At 34.4% G+C, this 16,346-nt stretch overlaps 1 protein-coding gene across 1 annotated transcript; it reads left to right on the top strand.

Annotated features, from left to right (window-relative positions):
- The first annotated feature begins 78 nt into the window (after window positions 1–78).
- LOC137399904 (2-aminoethylphosphonate--pyruvate transaminase-like) lies at window positions 79–15,663 on the top strand. Its single transcript, XM_068086165.1, has 8 exons — window positions 79–198; window positions 610–747; window positions 871–974; window positions 5,095–5,332; window positions 8,802–8,960; window positions 9,227–9,386; window positions 11,377–11,537; window positions 15,140–15,663. The coding sequence occupies exons 1-8, from the start codon at window positions 99–101 to the stop codon at window positions 15,277–15,279; spliced, it is 1,200 nt and encodes a 399-aa protein (XP_067942266.1). The 5' UTR covers window positions 79–98; the 3' UTR covers window positions 15,280–15,663.
- Window positions 15,664–16,346: the final 683 nt, after the last annotated feature.

The following is a 16,346-nucleotide window of genomic DNA, read 5'->3' as shown; positions in this document are numbered from 1 at the left end:
AAAACTAGATTTTTCAACTAATAATCAGAATAATTTTTTATTCTTGATAAGCTAACTGATACATTATCATGCACATTTGTAGATTGTTGGTTTGAGATATGAATTGTGGGAAAGTTGTTCGGAGGCTTCAGCTTGTCCATAAACTCGCTACAAGCTACCGATCAAGTCAACACAAGTCTTGTGCTGCTCAGGGTTCTGGTAAGCTTTGATAGCGAAGAATCAAAAGGTTATATTTTGTTTCTTTAAATTTTAAAACGTCTTTACCAAAGTTTTAGTTTGGTAAATTGTAAAATCTATACATTAATAATTTTGAAGATACCTAATACTTCACCAGGCCTCACACCAGTCTTTACCTAGTTGTAGCTGATTACTTGTGGTAATGGTAGAGCTACTACTATTTGTTTGTTACGATGACAGCATTAGTATTCGCTTAGTATAATTGTTATGTTTATTATCCACTTTAGTACAATTTGCTTCAGCGTCCGTTCGTAGTAGTAGTAGTAGTCGTACAATACTCTTTGTCTTAGATGTTCATATATACAATATCATAGATGTACTCATATTGTAATAATAGCGCTGTGTTAATATTCTGTGTATGTTGTTCTGTAGGTGTGAAGCTATTCATGCCTGGTCCCCTTAATACGACAGCCACAGTGAAGGCAGCCATGCTTAAAGATATATCACCGCGTGATGAGGAGTTTGTTAAGGTTTTGGCATATCTAAGGAAAGAATTACTCAAGGTGGCTGGTGAGCTCAATTCACTGTAACCTGATTAGCATCATCAAATAAAGAGTTTGTGCTAGAATATATTTAAGGAGTTGTGCTACCTTGTCTTATTGAGTAGGTTGGAGAGAGCTGATTTTGTTGCAGGTGTTAGTGATGAGGAGTTCATTGCTGTCCCCATGCAAGGTTGTGCAACTTTTTCAGTAGAAGCTACTCTTCAGACAACAGTTCCGCGTTCTTCCACTGCGAAGGTAAGTCTAGATATTTGAGTGTTTCATTGTTACACTATTTGAAAAGTAAACCTTAAGCTTTTCACACCCAAATTGAGCCTATATTTCGATGTGTTTCATAGTTACATAGTTGAAATGAAACCTCGTGAGCACAAAAAGTGGGGCCTTAATTTAATCTTTATATATCTTAGTCTGTCCAGAAACTTTTTTATTACTCGTGCAACGCTGGGCATTCACTTAGTAATCTCTATATATCTTAGTTGTAGTATGTTGTACATTTATTAAGAATCTGTCTTTGGTTGTTGTGAACACTGTGATGTGCCTAGGCCTTGATATAAGTTCAGATGTTTCCACTATTATTGCACTACCCAAGCGACTCCAGCAATATCGGAAACCTGGTCAAATAAATTCTGATAATAAATTATTTACAAATTAATTTAAAACCTTTTATTATGGCTTTGTGTCAGAGGTGTGATATTACATGCAATGGTCATTTTGAGAAGATTGCAAGATAAAATAATTATGTACTTTCATCATGTGGCATTATTGTTAATAAGGGTTACAATTATTGCTATGGCTTTAGATCTTTTTTCGCAAACCACTGTTGTCATGAGAAGAATAATTGTCCTACTTTCAAAATAGGGATAAAGTTTAAAAAAATCATGAATTTCAAGGTGAAAGTACATATTCTAGTAATTAGTAGAAAGATATAGGGGCCTTTTCTGTCTATCTAACATATTCTGTCTTACTACATAGTTGAGATGTATCTCTATTTACCCTGCTATAAGTACAAATAGACTTCACTCTAACTATGGGCTCAGACATTTCGCCGATCTTTTTCATATGCATAGCCCTTGTGTCAACATTCAGTAGGTTGTCCACCTCTAGGGGCCTTATGCAAGATATATAGCTGCAATTAGCCTTCACATAGTTGTCTTATGACTTTTTCTGATCACAAAAAATCTTTATTTACTCTAATCAAATCTCATCACGTTTTCTTCAAGGTGACTCAACACAAACCCAAAATTATTCACCTTAAAGAATAGAGAAAGCATAATATTATTATGCTTTATTAGTTATCTTGAGGTGTTGACCGATGTTCTAAAAAAAGAATCAAGGAGATTGACCCCCTAGAAGCTGAGATATAGACAGCCAAACACAGGTCTACCTAATAAAGAATCAGAGGAAAACCCTACGAAAATCCCGAAAACTATGACGTATAAAATCGACTTAATGGTCATGTGCCGGAGTTGCGCACCCTTACCGCCGTTACTTATAATGATTGTTTTGGCTACGAGATGTGAAACGCTTCTCGCGATAGTAAATAATTTACATACTAGCTCTGGTTTCTCAGAAAAATCATCCAAACATTGTGTGGTAAAGGCATTTGCCCACAACCCCTCGCCATGATTTTTTAAAGCAGAAGAGCAGATTTTGACTATTGTGCTTCAAATTTTAACTCGATCCTCACGGATATGCTCCGAAGATCATCTGTTCAACGAACGGCGCGTGTATAGTCTATATGCGATATCCGCGATTGCAGTTTGTTTAGAATACGAAATAGGAATGGGACTTTTTGTTCCTTCATCATTTTTCTACTGTGTATCTACTGCAGCATTCAGTTGATTTTCATGATTATCGTCACTATTAACAGACTGGAAGTTCACTACAGCCATAATCTTAAAAAGACTAACTTGACCGTGCTGCTCTTGCTACAAGAAAAGAAAACGATAACTTTTGCTTTGATTTTTCTATTGATCTATTATCTTATCTATGATTATTTTTTATGATTTATATAATATTCATAATGCATATTATACAAAATAATAATATAACTGCGTATAGAATAAATGATGTAACTAATACAATTTGTAGAAAATTCCAAATGATAACCGAGATTGATGATTGATTTAATTGATTCTATTTATTAGCTATAGTTAAAAAAATCTGAACAACGCTAAAGATGAGTCTGAATAGGGAAGCTAAGTAGGAGAACAACAAAACTGAGCTGAACTAGCAAGAAAGCGAAATGTTGCGAAATAATAGATGCGTGTAATTATTTTATGCTAAAACTAATCTACACGTCAGAGGGACTGGTTCGGAATTCTAGGAGCGATGATTGTTAGGCCCAATTTGATTGTTCTATACTTCCAGGGATTAAACCAATTAAAACGCCGTGATTGTTATAGGAGAGCGCATTAGTTGGCTTAATTGACCAATGACACACAAGTCGATTTCATACGTCATATATTGATGATTACCAAAACACTTTTGTTTTTTGGTAGACCTGTGTTTGGCTGGCTATATCTCAGCTTCTGGTTGGTCAATCTCCTTGTTTCTTTTTTTAGAACATCAGTCAACACCTCAAGATGAATAATAAAGCATAATAATATTATGTTTTCTCTATTCTTTAATTAGAGCTTAAAATTGGTTCGAGGCATTACGGATGAGTCAGGATGCAGAGATTTTAAGCCAATTTGCTTCAGATTGACCGAATTTTTACCAGAATAAAATGTATTTATACTACATATCTCTATTTTTTAAATATACATAACTAGAGTGTTTTGTCAGGTCTATGTTTTGCTCTGGAGTCATGACAGGTATGTTTGTGTCTCTGCATTCTTCAACTGAGTGGTCTGAGAGGTGGTGGTGATAAGTCACCTGAAGAGTCCAGTCATGTTCAGTCACTGAACATACCTGTCAGGACCCCAGAGAAAAACATCAACCTGGAAAACGATAAGTAACTTCAACTGATTTTAACACTCTAGTTATTTATAACACTCCGCACTTTTCAGAGTGTAGAATGATATTAGCAGTAGGCCTGACCACTTATTTATAAAGTAGTGAGGTAAAGTATATAAGCGCGCGCGCACACACACACACACCTATTTATATGAATTTCAAAGTTTTTTGCTGTCATTGTCTGTCGTCGTTTGGTGTCTGTCTAGCTATAGTGATTGAAATTTAGCAATGAAAACCTGTATCACAAGATTTAATTTTAGAACCTCCCGTTCACAAGGCAACAAGCTAATCCATTAAACCATAACTGCCACAAACAACTTTTATCGTATTTACTAGGTAAATCAGACACGCTGATTCCGATTTTGTAATCAAAATAAAGATTAGGCCACTAACTTTCAGAGTAATGAAGGATTTTTTATAGCGTTTTAATATCGGTCTCGAAAACACAATCGGCATTACAAGCTCCGCCCATAAATACGTGACGTAACCTAGCTTTTTAGGAACAGAAGTTACGTAGGTATGTTTAGACCGATTTAGAATAATAGAGATGGGTGTTTTAAAATCCATTAATATCTAAATTCAGCCTTAAAAATAATATCAGTCTTTTCTGAAAGGTAGATAAGCTATTTAGCATTGCATATTTAAAAAGCGCGATAACAACGCTAGCTTGTGATAAAACCGCGCTTTTTGAGCTCATTTTTCTCGGCGTCCAGCCCATTTAAAAGTCATGTAACAAGCTGCGAGCAATTTCAAATAGTTTATACACCTTTCATAAAAAAACTGAAATTATTTTACAGGCTGGATTTAGATAATAATGGGTTTTAAGGCACCCATCTCTATTATTCTAAATCGGAATAAACATTCCGTTTCTGAAACATTATTATTAATATTATTAATTAATAATATTAATAATAATATTTAATATATTTAATATATTAAATTATTAATATTTAATATATTAATTAATAATATATTAATATTATTATTAATAATATTATTATTTACCTAGTAAATACGATAAAAGTTGTTCGTGACAATTATGGTTTAAGCTACACAGGATGCAATGGATTCATTGCCTCCTGTGATATGAGTCAATATTTGGGTTAAAATACGCTTAGCAAATCTTTGTGACGCACAACATCACTAAAGTTTGCTCTCATGGTCCTTATTAGTAAGTTTAGCAATACTGATACTAACTTACTCAAATTGGCCAATGGCAACTATATTACCTGTACAGTTTATAAACTGTTTTTATTACCTGTGCAACGTCGGACATTTGTCTAGTATACGTATGTATGTATGGGTGTGCGTTTGTGTATATACACGTATATATGTCGACTAATAGCTTGGTTCTTTTACACGTATATCTGTGAAGTGAGATTATATTTTCTAACTTAAGGTGCTGGTGCTGTCAGGTGGAGCATTCGCCGACAGAATGATTAACATCTGTAAGTGCATTGACGTGCAACACGAATCCCTGCCTAATGCAACAGACAGCGCTGCCAATATGGAAGCCGTAGAGAAGAAATTAAGAAGCACAAAGTATAGCAATGTCTGCGTCATACACTGTGACACCAGCTCTGGCTTCATCAACCCTGTGGATGAGATCGGCTCCCTCGTCAGACAGTGGCAGCCTGGTGAGTCTAGCTGATCGAAGAGCATCGCTACTTGTAAGATTGTCTGTTAGATTTAGTGTTGCTCAACTATCTAGTAACCTTTCTACACACGTACTGGTTTTAATTGACATTTGTAGCAAAACACATGTAATTCAACCATTTTTTTTTAGTTTTGTAGAGATCAAATTTGGATGCTATTTAATAAAATGAAAACATGCTGGCACAATAAATTCTGTCATCGTGTCAATCTCAACTTACTTTCACCTGAAATAACATTTTTACCTGATATGAACACATGGGAAAACCGTGCAAAATTGAAAAATTTGCCAGAAGCCGTATTTGGGAGTTTTGTGCACGAATTCTGGCTTTTACAGTTTTACTCTCAATATCTTGACTGTACATGTAACACATATTATTCTGAGATGGATCCAGGTAGCAGTTATAGGAAACATTGCATTGCTATGATTGTAATTTAAGCAGATATAACGCAAAGCTTTGGCAGTTTTTGCCTTCTGATTTGTGCTCAAAGTTGTCAGAAGAGCAAAAAGTTGCTCTTCTGATCTAAATTAAATTTAGTTTTGTCTTCCTTAATTATTATGCAGCCATCAACAGAGTACTTGATACGACACAGTGCTTGATACGACGCAGTACTTCATATGACACAGTACTTCATACGACACACTACTTCATACGACACAGTACTTCATATGACACAGTACTTCATACGACACACTACTTCATACGACACACTACTTCATACGACACAGTACTTCATACGACACAGTACTTCATACGACACACTACTTCATATGACACAGTGCTTCATACGACACAGTACTTCATACGACACACTACTTCATACGACACAGTACTTCATACGACACAGTACTTCATACGACACAGTACTTCATACGACACACTACTTCATACCACACAGTACTTCATATGACACACTACTTCATACGACACAGTACTTCATACGACACACTACTTCATACGACACAGTACTTCATACGACACAGTACTTCATACGACACAGTACTTCATACGTCACACTACTTCATACGACACACTACTTCATACGACACGGTACTTCATGCGACACGGTACTTCATACGACACGGTACTTCATTCGACACGGTACTTCATACGACACACTACTTCATACGACACACTACTTCATACGACACAGTACTTCATATGACAGTACTTCATACGACACACTACTTCTTATGACACACTACTTCATACGACACAGTACTTCATACGACACACTACTTCATACGACACAGTACTTCATACGACACGGTACTTCATACGACACAGTACTTCATATGATCCTACGTTGGAAGGATTAAAAACTGTGGTCTGTTTGTTGTATTTTTGGATCAAGGTAAATGGTAATCTACTTGTTTTAAATGTAAAGTATTGGACTAGAATCAAAACAAATCAAATTTTTTTCAAATCTCATTCGGTTTAAATAAGGTTTGAAAAGCTCTTATAGTGATACAACATGTATTCTGGCTCACCCAAGGCATAATAACCACATTTCACTTGGCGCTACTCAACACAGCCAGTTCATCCCAGTAGGAGTGAGCCAGAACTGTATTTAGTATTAAAAGTTCACGATATCTAGCAATCATAGCTCAATGGAAACACTGGATCAGAAATCTGTTGATGGCTAGAAGATCAGTTTACTAATTTGTTACTCCGCGATTCTTCTGAAGTGTTCGTCTCATAATTGTCTTTAAACCATAACTGTCACGAACAACTTTTATCGTATTTACTAGGTAAATCAGACACGCTGATTCCGATTTTGTACAAAAAATAAAGATTGGTCCACTTACCTTCAAAGTCATTTAGGCTTTTTTAAAGCATTTCAATATCTGTTTCAAAAACAACACAATCGGCATTACAAGCTCCGCCCATAAATATGTGACGAAACCTAGCTTTTTCAGAAACGGAAGCTAAGAATGTTTAGTCCGATTTAGAATAATAGAGATGGGTGTCTTAAAACCCATTATTATCTAAATCCAGCCTGTAAAATAATTTCAGTTTTTTATGAAAGGGATATAAACTATTTAAAATTGCTCGCAGCTTGTTACATGACGTTTAAATGGGCTGGACGCCGAGAAAAATGAGCTCAAAAAGCGCTGTTTTATCACAAGCTAGCATTGTTATCGCGCTTTTTAAATATGCACTGCTAAATAGCTTATCTACCTTTCAGAAAAGACTGATATTATTTTTAAGGCTGAATTTAAATATTAATGGATTTTAAAACACCCATCTCTATTATTCTAAATCGGTCTAAACATCCCTACGTAACTTCTGTTCCTAAAAAGCTAGGTTACGTCACGTATTTATGGGCAGAGCTTGTTATGCCGATCGTGTTGTTTTCGAGACTGATATTAAAACGCTATAAAAAATCCTTCATTACTCGGAAAGTTAGTGGCCTAATCTTTATTTTGATTACAAAATCGGAATCAGCGTGTCTGATTTCCCTAGCAAATGCGATAAAAGTTGTTCGTGGCAGTTATGGTTTAAACATGCGTAGACTATAAGGAACATTTTTCTTTTAAGCACTAGCACGTCGCGAGGTGCAGACCAAACCCGCTGAGTTTATTCAGGGATCTACTACTAGATAGCTTAGTATAATAGATAACATTTTCTTTTTTTGCCGACACCATTCTATGAGCCAGCTCAAAGTTTTAAGATTCTGTCAGATAGCTAGACTTGGGTTCACTCTCTGCAACTTTTATTTTAAGTCATTTATTTTTGTACTTTATAATAAAAGGTAACAATATACAGTAATTTCTTCATTCATTATCACCTTAGCAAATGGATTTTCCAACATGTGATGCAAAATTTGAGCGTGTGTTTGTTTTACTTCTGAAGTAATATCCAATGTACGGTGAATGAAGTTTGTTTGAACATTGCAACGTCGCTATTAAAGCTGAAGGCGTTAAACAAAATTAAAAATATATTGAAAAAATTATGAAGATTATATGAGCTAAAATTTTTTCAATTTGATCTAGTTTAAATTACAGTAAGTTATTTTTGGAAGCACCTCAATCTTCTAATCTCAATCATCTCAAGCTCCTAACTTAAGATTGCTGTGCCTACACTTTCATTTGTGTGTTTCTAGGGTAGAGTAACAATAAAATACTTTTTATTGTTACTATATCAGTTTGATCTTTGACATGAAATTTAATTTTTGATATTTATTTGTTGCATAATTTATAAAATACATTCTCTTAAGTACTTTGTGTAATTATTACTGGAATTAACTGACTATTATCAAAGGGATTATTGTAGGTTTTGTCCTTGAAATGAATTTAACAATCTATTGTGCATCGTGTACTTTTATAGGAATATTTATTCCAAAATAGAATATTTTTACTCATATCTTTTAACAGATAATTTAGTATATAGAGGTTTGACTGTACCGCTGTTTCATATTATGCTTATGATTTGTCTTCTCTCTGTCTAGATTGTAGCTATATTGTGGATGCCATCAGCAGCTTTGGTGGAATGTCTCTGCCGACAACATATGCTGACTTTATTATTACCTCAACCAACAAGTGTGTGCAGGGTGTCCCTGGATGCGCTTTTGTCATTGCCCGCAAGTCGAAACTAGTCAAATGCAAAGGTACCTGCCCTTGCTATATAGCTTTTCTAGATATGTCTCAATGTATTCCTATCAACATCTGTTCTGGTTGGGAGGGTGCAACATCCTTCAAGGTATTTGTCATGGTCTTGTCAAGTTTACAACATTGTCATTCTAACTATTGACACCTTTCCATTCATTATGTTTATTCAAAGGGCATCAGCAATAATTCTAATCTTCGACATATACTCGTTGCACTCATAAGGGAACAGTAAGATGGTGCACAGGCTATATGGCTTATTTTGCAGGTAACTCAAGGTCCGTATGTTTCGACTTGTATGATCAGTACAAAACTCTGAACAGTTCTGGGGTGTTCCGCTTTACTCCACCGACCCAGGCATTATTAGCAATTCAACAGGCGTTTCTGGAGCTTGAGCAAGAAGGTGGGGTTGAGGGACGGGCAAGAAGGTTTGTCTCCACAATTCATTTAATCTGTAGATGCTAAATAAGAGCTCACTTGATTGTAAGATCTGTGTTTAACATTAGCACCTATCATTGTGCAATTGAAAATAAAAAACGGAAAAGTTCACAACAAACCTTCATCGTTGTCGCCTAGTCATGAGAAGGTAAATCCTCATTTCAGTCTTGATGAACTGAACCTATTTGCTCCACTCATATTATAACTGAATGAAAGGTTTGCCTACATTTTTTCTTTAGATTGTACATACTATAAATTTTATTATTTTTGTCATGCAGACATTCATTTTTGTTGCAGCCTTGGTTGAAGGAGAGACATGCGAGTTTTATAAATCATACAGCAGTAACTTCATGTTTCAGTTTACGTTTTGAACAATTATAAATTTTTTTCTCTCAGTTAGTACTTCGTACGATAGTGCATTAATGTGCTGTCGATTATGCATTTTGGGTGCTGCCTGTAAAATACTATAAGTAGATGCAAATAGCAAAACATTAACAAATTGAATTTTTCTTTTTTTAGTGCAGTTGAAACTAAAATATCCTGCATAACTGTAACAACAGTGCTATCTATTTGCCATTGAACAATATGAATTGTTTCATGATTAGATTACTCCAAATTAAAATAAAGTCATCTGTCATATCTCATTAGTATGCTACGAAATATGGTAAGCATAAAATGGCAAAAGATCAATTGCTAGTCATTATATTAATAGGGAGGTACATAGTTTTTAGCGTCTTTGATTACAAGTTTCTAAATACTTTCGATGCTTAATTTGCCTTCTGAGCATAAAATATTTGCGACAAAACAAACACTTCTAACAAGTATTTAATGCTAAACCCAAAATATTTTTTAAAAACAGTATTAATTCGCAGTTTTGTGCAGTCTTCCAGTTGTGCATTTAAAAAGTAGAGATACAGATAAAAATGAAAAGAAAACATAAGAAATATTGAAACCTATAAAGGCTAAATTATTTTTTACGCTAAGCTTTCTAAACTTTAGACTAGGGTATAATTCATATCTTTTTCATCCTCCAATCCTTCAAACCTTACTCGTTTCGGAGCACACTCGTTTCTCTAAAATACAGTAACGATAAAAACCTCTCTTTGCTGATTATCATTTTATCATTCTATTCTTTTTACAGTTCAATTGTTCATATTTAATTATTGACATAGATTTATGTATTACAGTTGTTTTAATGTTATGCGAAATGTTTGCAGTATCTATTAAAGGAATCATTATGGAATGAAAAACAATGTATTTTGTTAGAATATTGCTCAAGAATACGATGGCTTCAACATACAAAGCGGATCTCGGAATGAATCATATTGTTAGGTAGATGTTTTTATTATGTAGAGGTTTGAGTATACATGTAAATCACAATATAAAAAAGCTTAGATATTGCCTCTTTTCCTGAAGCAGCGTGAGCTTTGTGAGATGCTGAAAGCGTGCTGGTGAAATTGGAACTCTGAACACTTTTATGTTCACTTCTAAAGACTTGACAATGAAACTTTGGAGTATAAATAATGTTTAGATAAATATTTACATTTTATTAATCCTTTTATATTTATAAACTAACTATTGTTTCATTTAATATCCATTTTCTTAACAGACAATTTTGTCTGTTAAGAAAATGGATATTAGATGAAACTATAGTTAGTTGGAATACTTCTATTAAGCATAGAATTAAGCACTGGAATACTTATATTATTAAGCATGAAATACTTTTGAGTACTCCATGCGCTATGTGTCAAACTGTTTATGTGGTTTGTTTGACTCACTGTTGTCTTTTTTATGATTTTTATACGGTAATAATTAAAAAAACATTTCTGTTTGAAATGAAATTTGTGTACATTTTATACGTTTGTGCAGATAAGATGAAGTATTGTTTATGTAATGTTCTATATACAGATACATAGACTTTAGCCTCAGCTTATATAGGTTTACGCTACTTATCGTCTTTGTTCCTTCTTAAACCTACAGGTATAAAACTAACAATGCCATTATCAGGGAGGGTATGGAACGGCTCGGATTTGTAGCTTTACTGCCGCCACAGGATTCAAGCTATATTGTGACCTCATTTAAATACCCATCACACCCAAACTTTGACTTTGGTGTCTTCCACAAAAAGCTCCAATCGAGAGGTTAGTAGCAGTACCCTTGAAGTATAACAAGAAAGGTTGGTCTGTCCACCCTCCTTGCTATAGTGACATTGGCTGAGAGATAATATTGCCTTGGTATAAATGTGATTTACGTATTTAATATGACCAACACTGATGAATAGGAACTCACTATGTGTGTCTAGTCATTATGAGAGTGTGGTGTGCAAATTGTTAGTTGTGCAAGCAGACATACCCAGCGTTGCTCGAGTGAAGAATACAACTTGAATTTTAAGTTTGTATTCCTTTATTCTAGCAATTGTCAAACAATTACCAGAAACAAATAAATGAAACAAATAAATGAAACAAATACACAATGATACAAATAAGCAATATTTGTACATATATTCTGAGGCTCTGGAAAGTGCCCGATCAGCTGTTGGTTAGAGTGTCAGTCTCATAAGTGGAGTGTTTTTGGTTAAATCCGCATGTTGACCAACATTTTATTCATCTCATTGCACAATCGTGTTTAACATAATTTTTATTCACAAAAATGGATTTATCAGCTCTAACTCTCCCAATTGTGGTAATGCCAAAATCTTTATGAGCCTAAACCCAGTAGAGTATCGAAGAAAATCGCATGCAAATTGTCAAACAAACAACTTAATTAGATGTTAGTTTCTATAAAGGGCATACCTACAAACAAAGAAAATCAGATATATATATAGATAAAACGTAATTCAGTCATTTGGAAACTGTGCACCCTTGAAAAAGAAAGGGACATATTGTTGCCTAAACATGACATTGGAATACTAAATCACCAAAGTATAGTGTCCATGCATAGAGGTGTAGACTTACTAGCCAAAACATAACAATATATGTTATACCTGTTACTTTTAAAATTATATTCTATAATATTATGAAGAGTAACATGAATGCTGCAGTAGTTTATTTTATCAAATTGCTCATTATCTATTGTTAATGCAATTTATTCTATAAGGTAAATAATTGCCTCCTGTTAAACACTGCTGTGCATGATATGATAGACATTCCATCTCATCGAGATGCGTGTCTCGGAACCTGATAATTCATTTCTAATAACCTCATAGCCCATCTCTGCCCTGCTTGGAAGGGCCAGATGAGCTGTTTTCAGCAAGACATCAGTTTCACAACACTAAATGCCAATATTATTTACTTGTTCTGTTGGAAAATAATGAAGTTAGCAAAAAATGGCTATTTTTCTTCAATGAGTTGTCTGACTTGTTTCCATGCAATATATTTTTCTTAAAAATGTGAATTTGTTATTTCATCTGTCACCAACCTGCTTCTGTCAGTTGAACGTGTGATTCTCATGCACTGCAGAAGTTTTCCTCGAGGCTCTAGTTATCATTTTCCTCAAAAGGTCTGGTAGCGAATGACCCAAATGGCTTCAAGTGTCTTGTTATTGATATCGCAGGCAAAAATATAAACTACAGTCAGTTCTGTCATTATTTTAAAATGTTTTTTTTCTAACTCTACTATGAGACTTCAGGGCAACCAGTAGTAACAACAGTAACGGTAGTAACAATAATATCCTTAGTAGTGATAGTAGTGTCTGCAGTAGTAACAGGTGCAGTAATAGTAGTGGTAGAAATGATAGTAATAGTAGGATTAGCAATGATTATAGTAGTAGTAGCAGTAATAGTAGTTGTAGTAGTAGTAATAATAGTAGTAGTAGCAACAGTAGTAGTAGTAGCAGTAATAATAGTAGTAATAGTAGCAGTAGTAATAGTAGCAATAGTAATAGCAGTAGTAATATTAGTAGTAGCAGTAGTAGTAATAGTAGCAGTAGTAATAGTAGTAATAGTAGTAGCAGTAGTAATAGTAGTAGTAGTAATAGTAGCAGTAATAGTAGTAGTAATAGTAGCAGTAATAGTAGTAGTAGCAGTAGTAGTAATAGTAGTAGTAGTAGTAATATTAGCAGTAGTAGTAGTAATAGTAGCAGTAGTAATAGTAGTAATAGTAGTAGCAGTAGTAATAGTAGCAGTAATAGTAGTAGTAATAGTAGCAGTAGTAATAGTAGCAGTTATAGTAGTAGCAGTAGTAATAGTAGTCGTGGTTATTAGAAGTAGTAGTGATAGTTGTGACAGTAGTTGTAGTGATAGTAATAGTAGCGGTATGACTAGTGACTCTGCTACTGAGTCTAACATTAAACTAGAGCTGCACAATGATTATAAAAATTGATCGCGATTAATAACTGGTTTAAACCAGTTAATCTTCGATTAATCTTAGAATTAATCTAGCAAAAACCTACATATTCAAAAACAAATAATACAGCTACATACATTATAGATAAATTATATTTTAAACAATTATTAGCAGTAGTACATGTTATGTACAATGTACATAAGTTACAATGTAATAATTATTATGAATATAAAAACTGTCTATGAAAGTCTATAATTAAGTCAGCCAAGAGTTGAGGCAGCACAGTTTATTCACATTATCTAAATAAAGAAATGCCCTCTTCCTACATACAATATTGCCAGCTTTAGAGAATAGCCACTCACAGGGGAAAGTAGGGGCAGTAGTCAGTAGTATTAGTTATTGTCTGCGACAGCTGGTGATGATTTCTGCCGGTAGGATGAGAATTAGTTAAATATATCTTAATGATGATGTGCTGTGGTGGTAAGCAAATTCTTTTTGGCATATACTGCACTTTGCTTCCTTGTTTACGCTTCCAACAACTTACAGAGATGCGCTACCTAGGATGGAAGACATTTTTCTGCTTTCATGATCCAATAAAGTGTCAATCTTATATTACTAATATTCTGAAGCTGAAATATGATTGTGATTTTTTTGAAAAATGAAAATACATGTATAATTTACTTTAAAAAGTTTTTAAAAATAAACTAAGATATTAAATAATACTGAAATCACTTTGTTGCTATTACCTAGAAACATGTTCAAACAACTAACAACATGTCGGCTTACAGCTAGATCGGCACGGCGCTTGTGCATTGTATTGCATAAACAAGTTTAATGTTAGCGACTCACTGCATTTCCATAGTTGAGTTCGAAATAATTGTGGTTTAATTTATTGGTAAGAAAGTGTTGCTTGTCATAATATTTATTTGTTAGTAAATTAAATGGTAGTAACGTGCTACGTTAGTATTACTAATGTGTGGTACTAAACAGTACAAAGGAAAGGAACCACATCAAGATCATCACCTCGGTTGCATTTTAATTGAAGATTAATTGGCCCAACTCAGTTAATCGTTTATTTGTATTGGTCGCGTTAATCGTTTAATTAACGCGATCATTGTGCAGCTCTACATTAAACCAAAGCTACATCACCACATACTGTCATGGTTCTAGTTATTCATGTTCAGGCATAGACAACAAGTAGAATGTCAACTGTCAAGTCATGAAAACTCCGCTCTCATGGTGTTGAGTATTAAGTTTCACTCAATTCGAGGCTATCCCTGGTGTTGAAATCATTTTGATATTGTGCTGCTATTATGCATAGTGACTTTATGCTCAGCTCTATCGGAATGGCGAGCCATGAATATTCTGTCTTTGGCAACTGCGGCGGTCATGAACACTCATGACGCCAGATAATCACTTTTTTATCTAAATATACTCAATGTATTTGGTGTGTCCTTCAGGACAAGTTCTACCTACTGCAAAGGTTACAAAAGGCGATGTCTTCCGGATAGCCAACATTGGAGATCTTCACCCTGCTGACATGGACCGTCTTCTTGATGCTGTAGTAGAGGTCTGTGACGAGATGGATATCAAATTATAGAGTCACTTTTTCTCAAAGTTGAAATGGGAATTTTATATGCCAAAAAAATGCCATATTTTTCTTTATTGAGCATAATTCTGATCTCTGACGACAATAGAAATGTTTTTTGCTATTTATAAGCAAGAGGTTCACCGCCTCTCGCTGTCTATCTAACCTTGCTGATTGTGAGTCTATGTTTCAGTATTAGTTATCTCCCTTGTACTTTAATCATCTCCCCTGTACTTGAGTCTCATCTCGCAGTTTTTTGTGCAACTCGTATAGTTATTTGGAACTTTTTGTTTACATATACACATACTGGTGAACAATATAATTATAAATTTGTTTGAATCTCTTATAATTAACTTTTGTTGTCATTCATTATTTTAATAAACTTTAATACTCTGACATCATATCGGTCATAGAGGCAATACTCGCTGTACTAACAATTTATGCGATATCAACCTTTTACATGAGCCACATTGAATCCTAATGACTACTGCAATAATTATTTTGTAAAACTTTGCAGGTATTTGGATTAATATTTCTTGCTTTATATAATTTAGAATGCACCTTTGTTATTGGCAGTGATATTGCTTTGGCGACTGTGTGAGATGTAATCACCTGGTGTTCAATTTATATAGACATCACGACTAACTGAGATACTCTCATTCAGTAGGTACGTAGTTATTTACGGCCTTCAGATAGTGTAGGCCTACTTGTTGAGGAGCACTCTGAAGCTACCCGAAGCAGGAGTTGGTATCTTAGGCTATTTCGATTCTAGTGAGAAAAGTCTTGCTTCTATTCTCGGAGATTGTATGGAAGTGATACCAACAGTAGCATACTTGCTGAAACTTACTTTGGGTGGCTCAAAAAGTAAACTTCCCTTTAATAAAGATTTACTGCAGTTTTTTATTGAGTCAGGTACACCAGTAGGGCTAATCAGCAGAACCTTTCTATGGAAGGCGGGTCTCTCATGGTATCTATGGAGTTGTCCTGCCCTGCTAAGAGATTTGGTGTTACAGGTTTAAGTTAAAACTTTGTCAGTAATTTCTATTAAAGCTAATCCACCACTTTTCCTCTTTGGGATA

The sequence above is a fragment of the Watersipora subatra genome, chromosome 7 (genome assembly GCF_963576615.1).
Source record: "Watersipora subatra chromosome 7, tzWatSuba1.1, whole genome shotgun sequence".
In the NCBI taxonomy this organism is placed as follows: Eukaryota; Metazoa; Bryozoa; class Gymnolaemata; order Cheilostomatida; family Watersiporidae; genus Watersipora; species Watersipora subatra.
Note: the sequence above shows the minus strand (reverse complement) of the source record. Positions and strands in the feature narration are given on the sequence as shown.

Excerpts from the sequence above, each read along its gene's own strand:
- LOC137399904 (XM_068086165.1), top strand. The coding sequence starts at position 99 with ATGAATTGTGGGAAAGTTGTTCGGAGGCTTCAGCTTGTCCATAAACTC. Across the intron at positions 199-609 it reads TTGTGCTGCTCAGGGTTCTG|GTGTGAAGCTATTCATGCCT; the intron begins GTAAGCTTTGAT and ends GTTGTTCTGTAG. Across the intron at positions 975-5,094 it reads CGCGTTCTTCCACTGCGAAG|GTGCTGGTGCTGTCAGGTGG; the intron begins GTAAGTCTAGAT and ends TTCTAACTTAAG.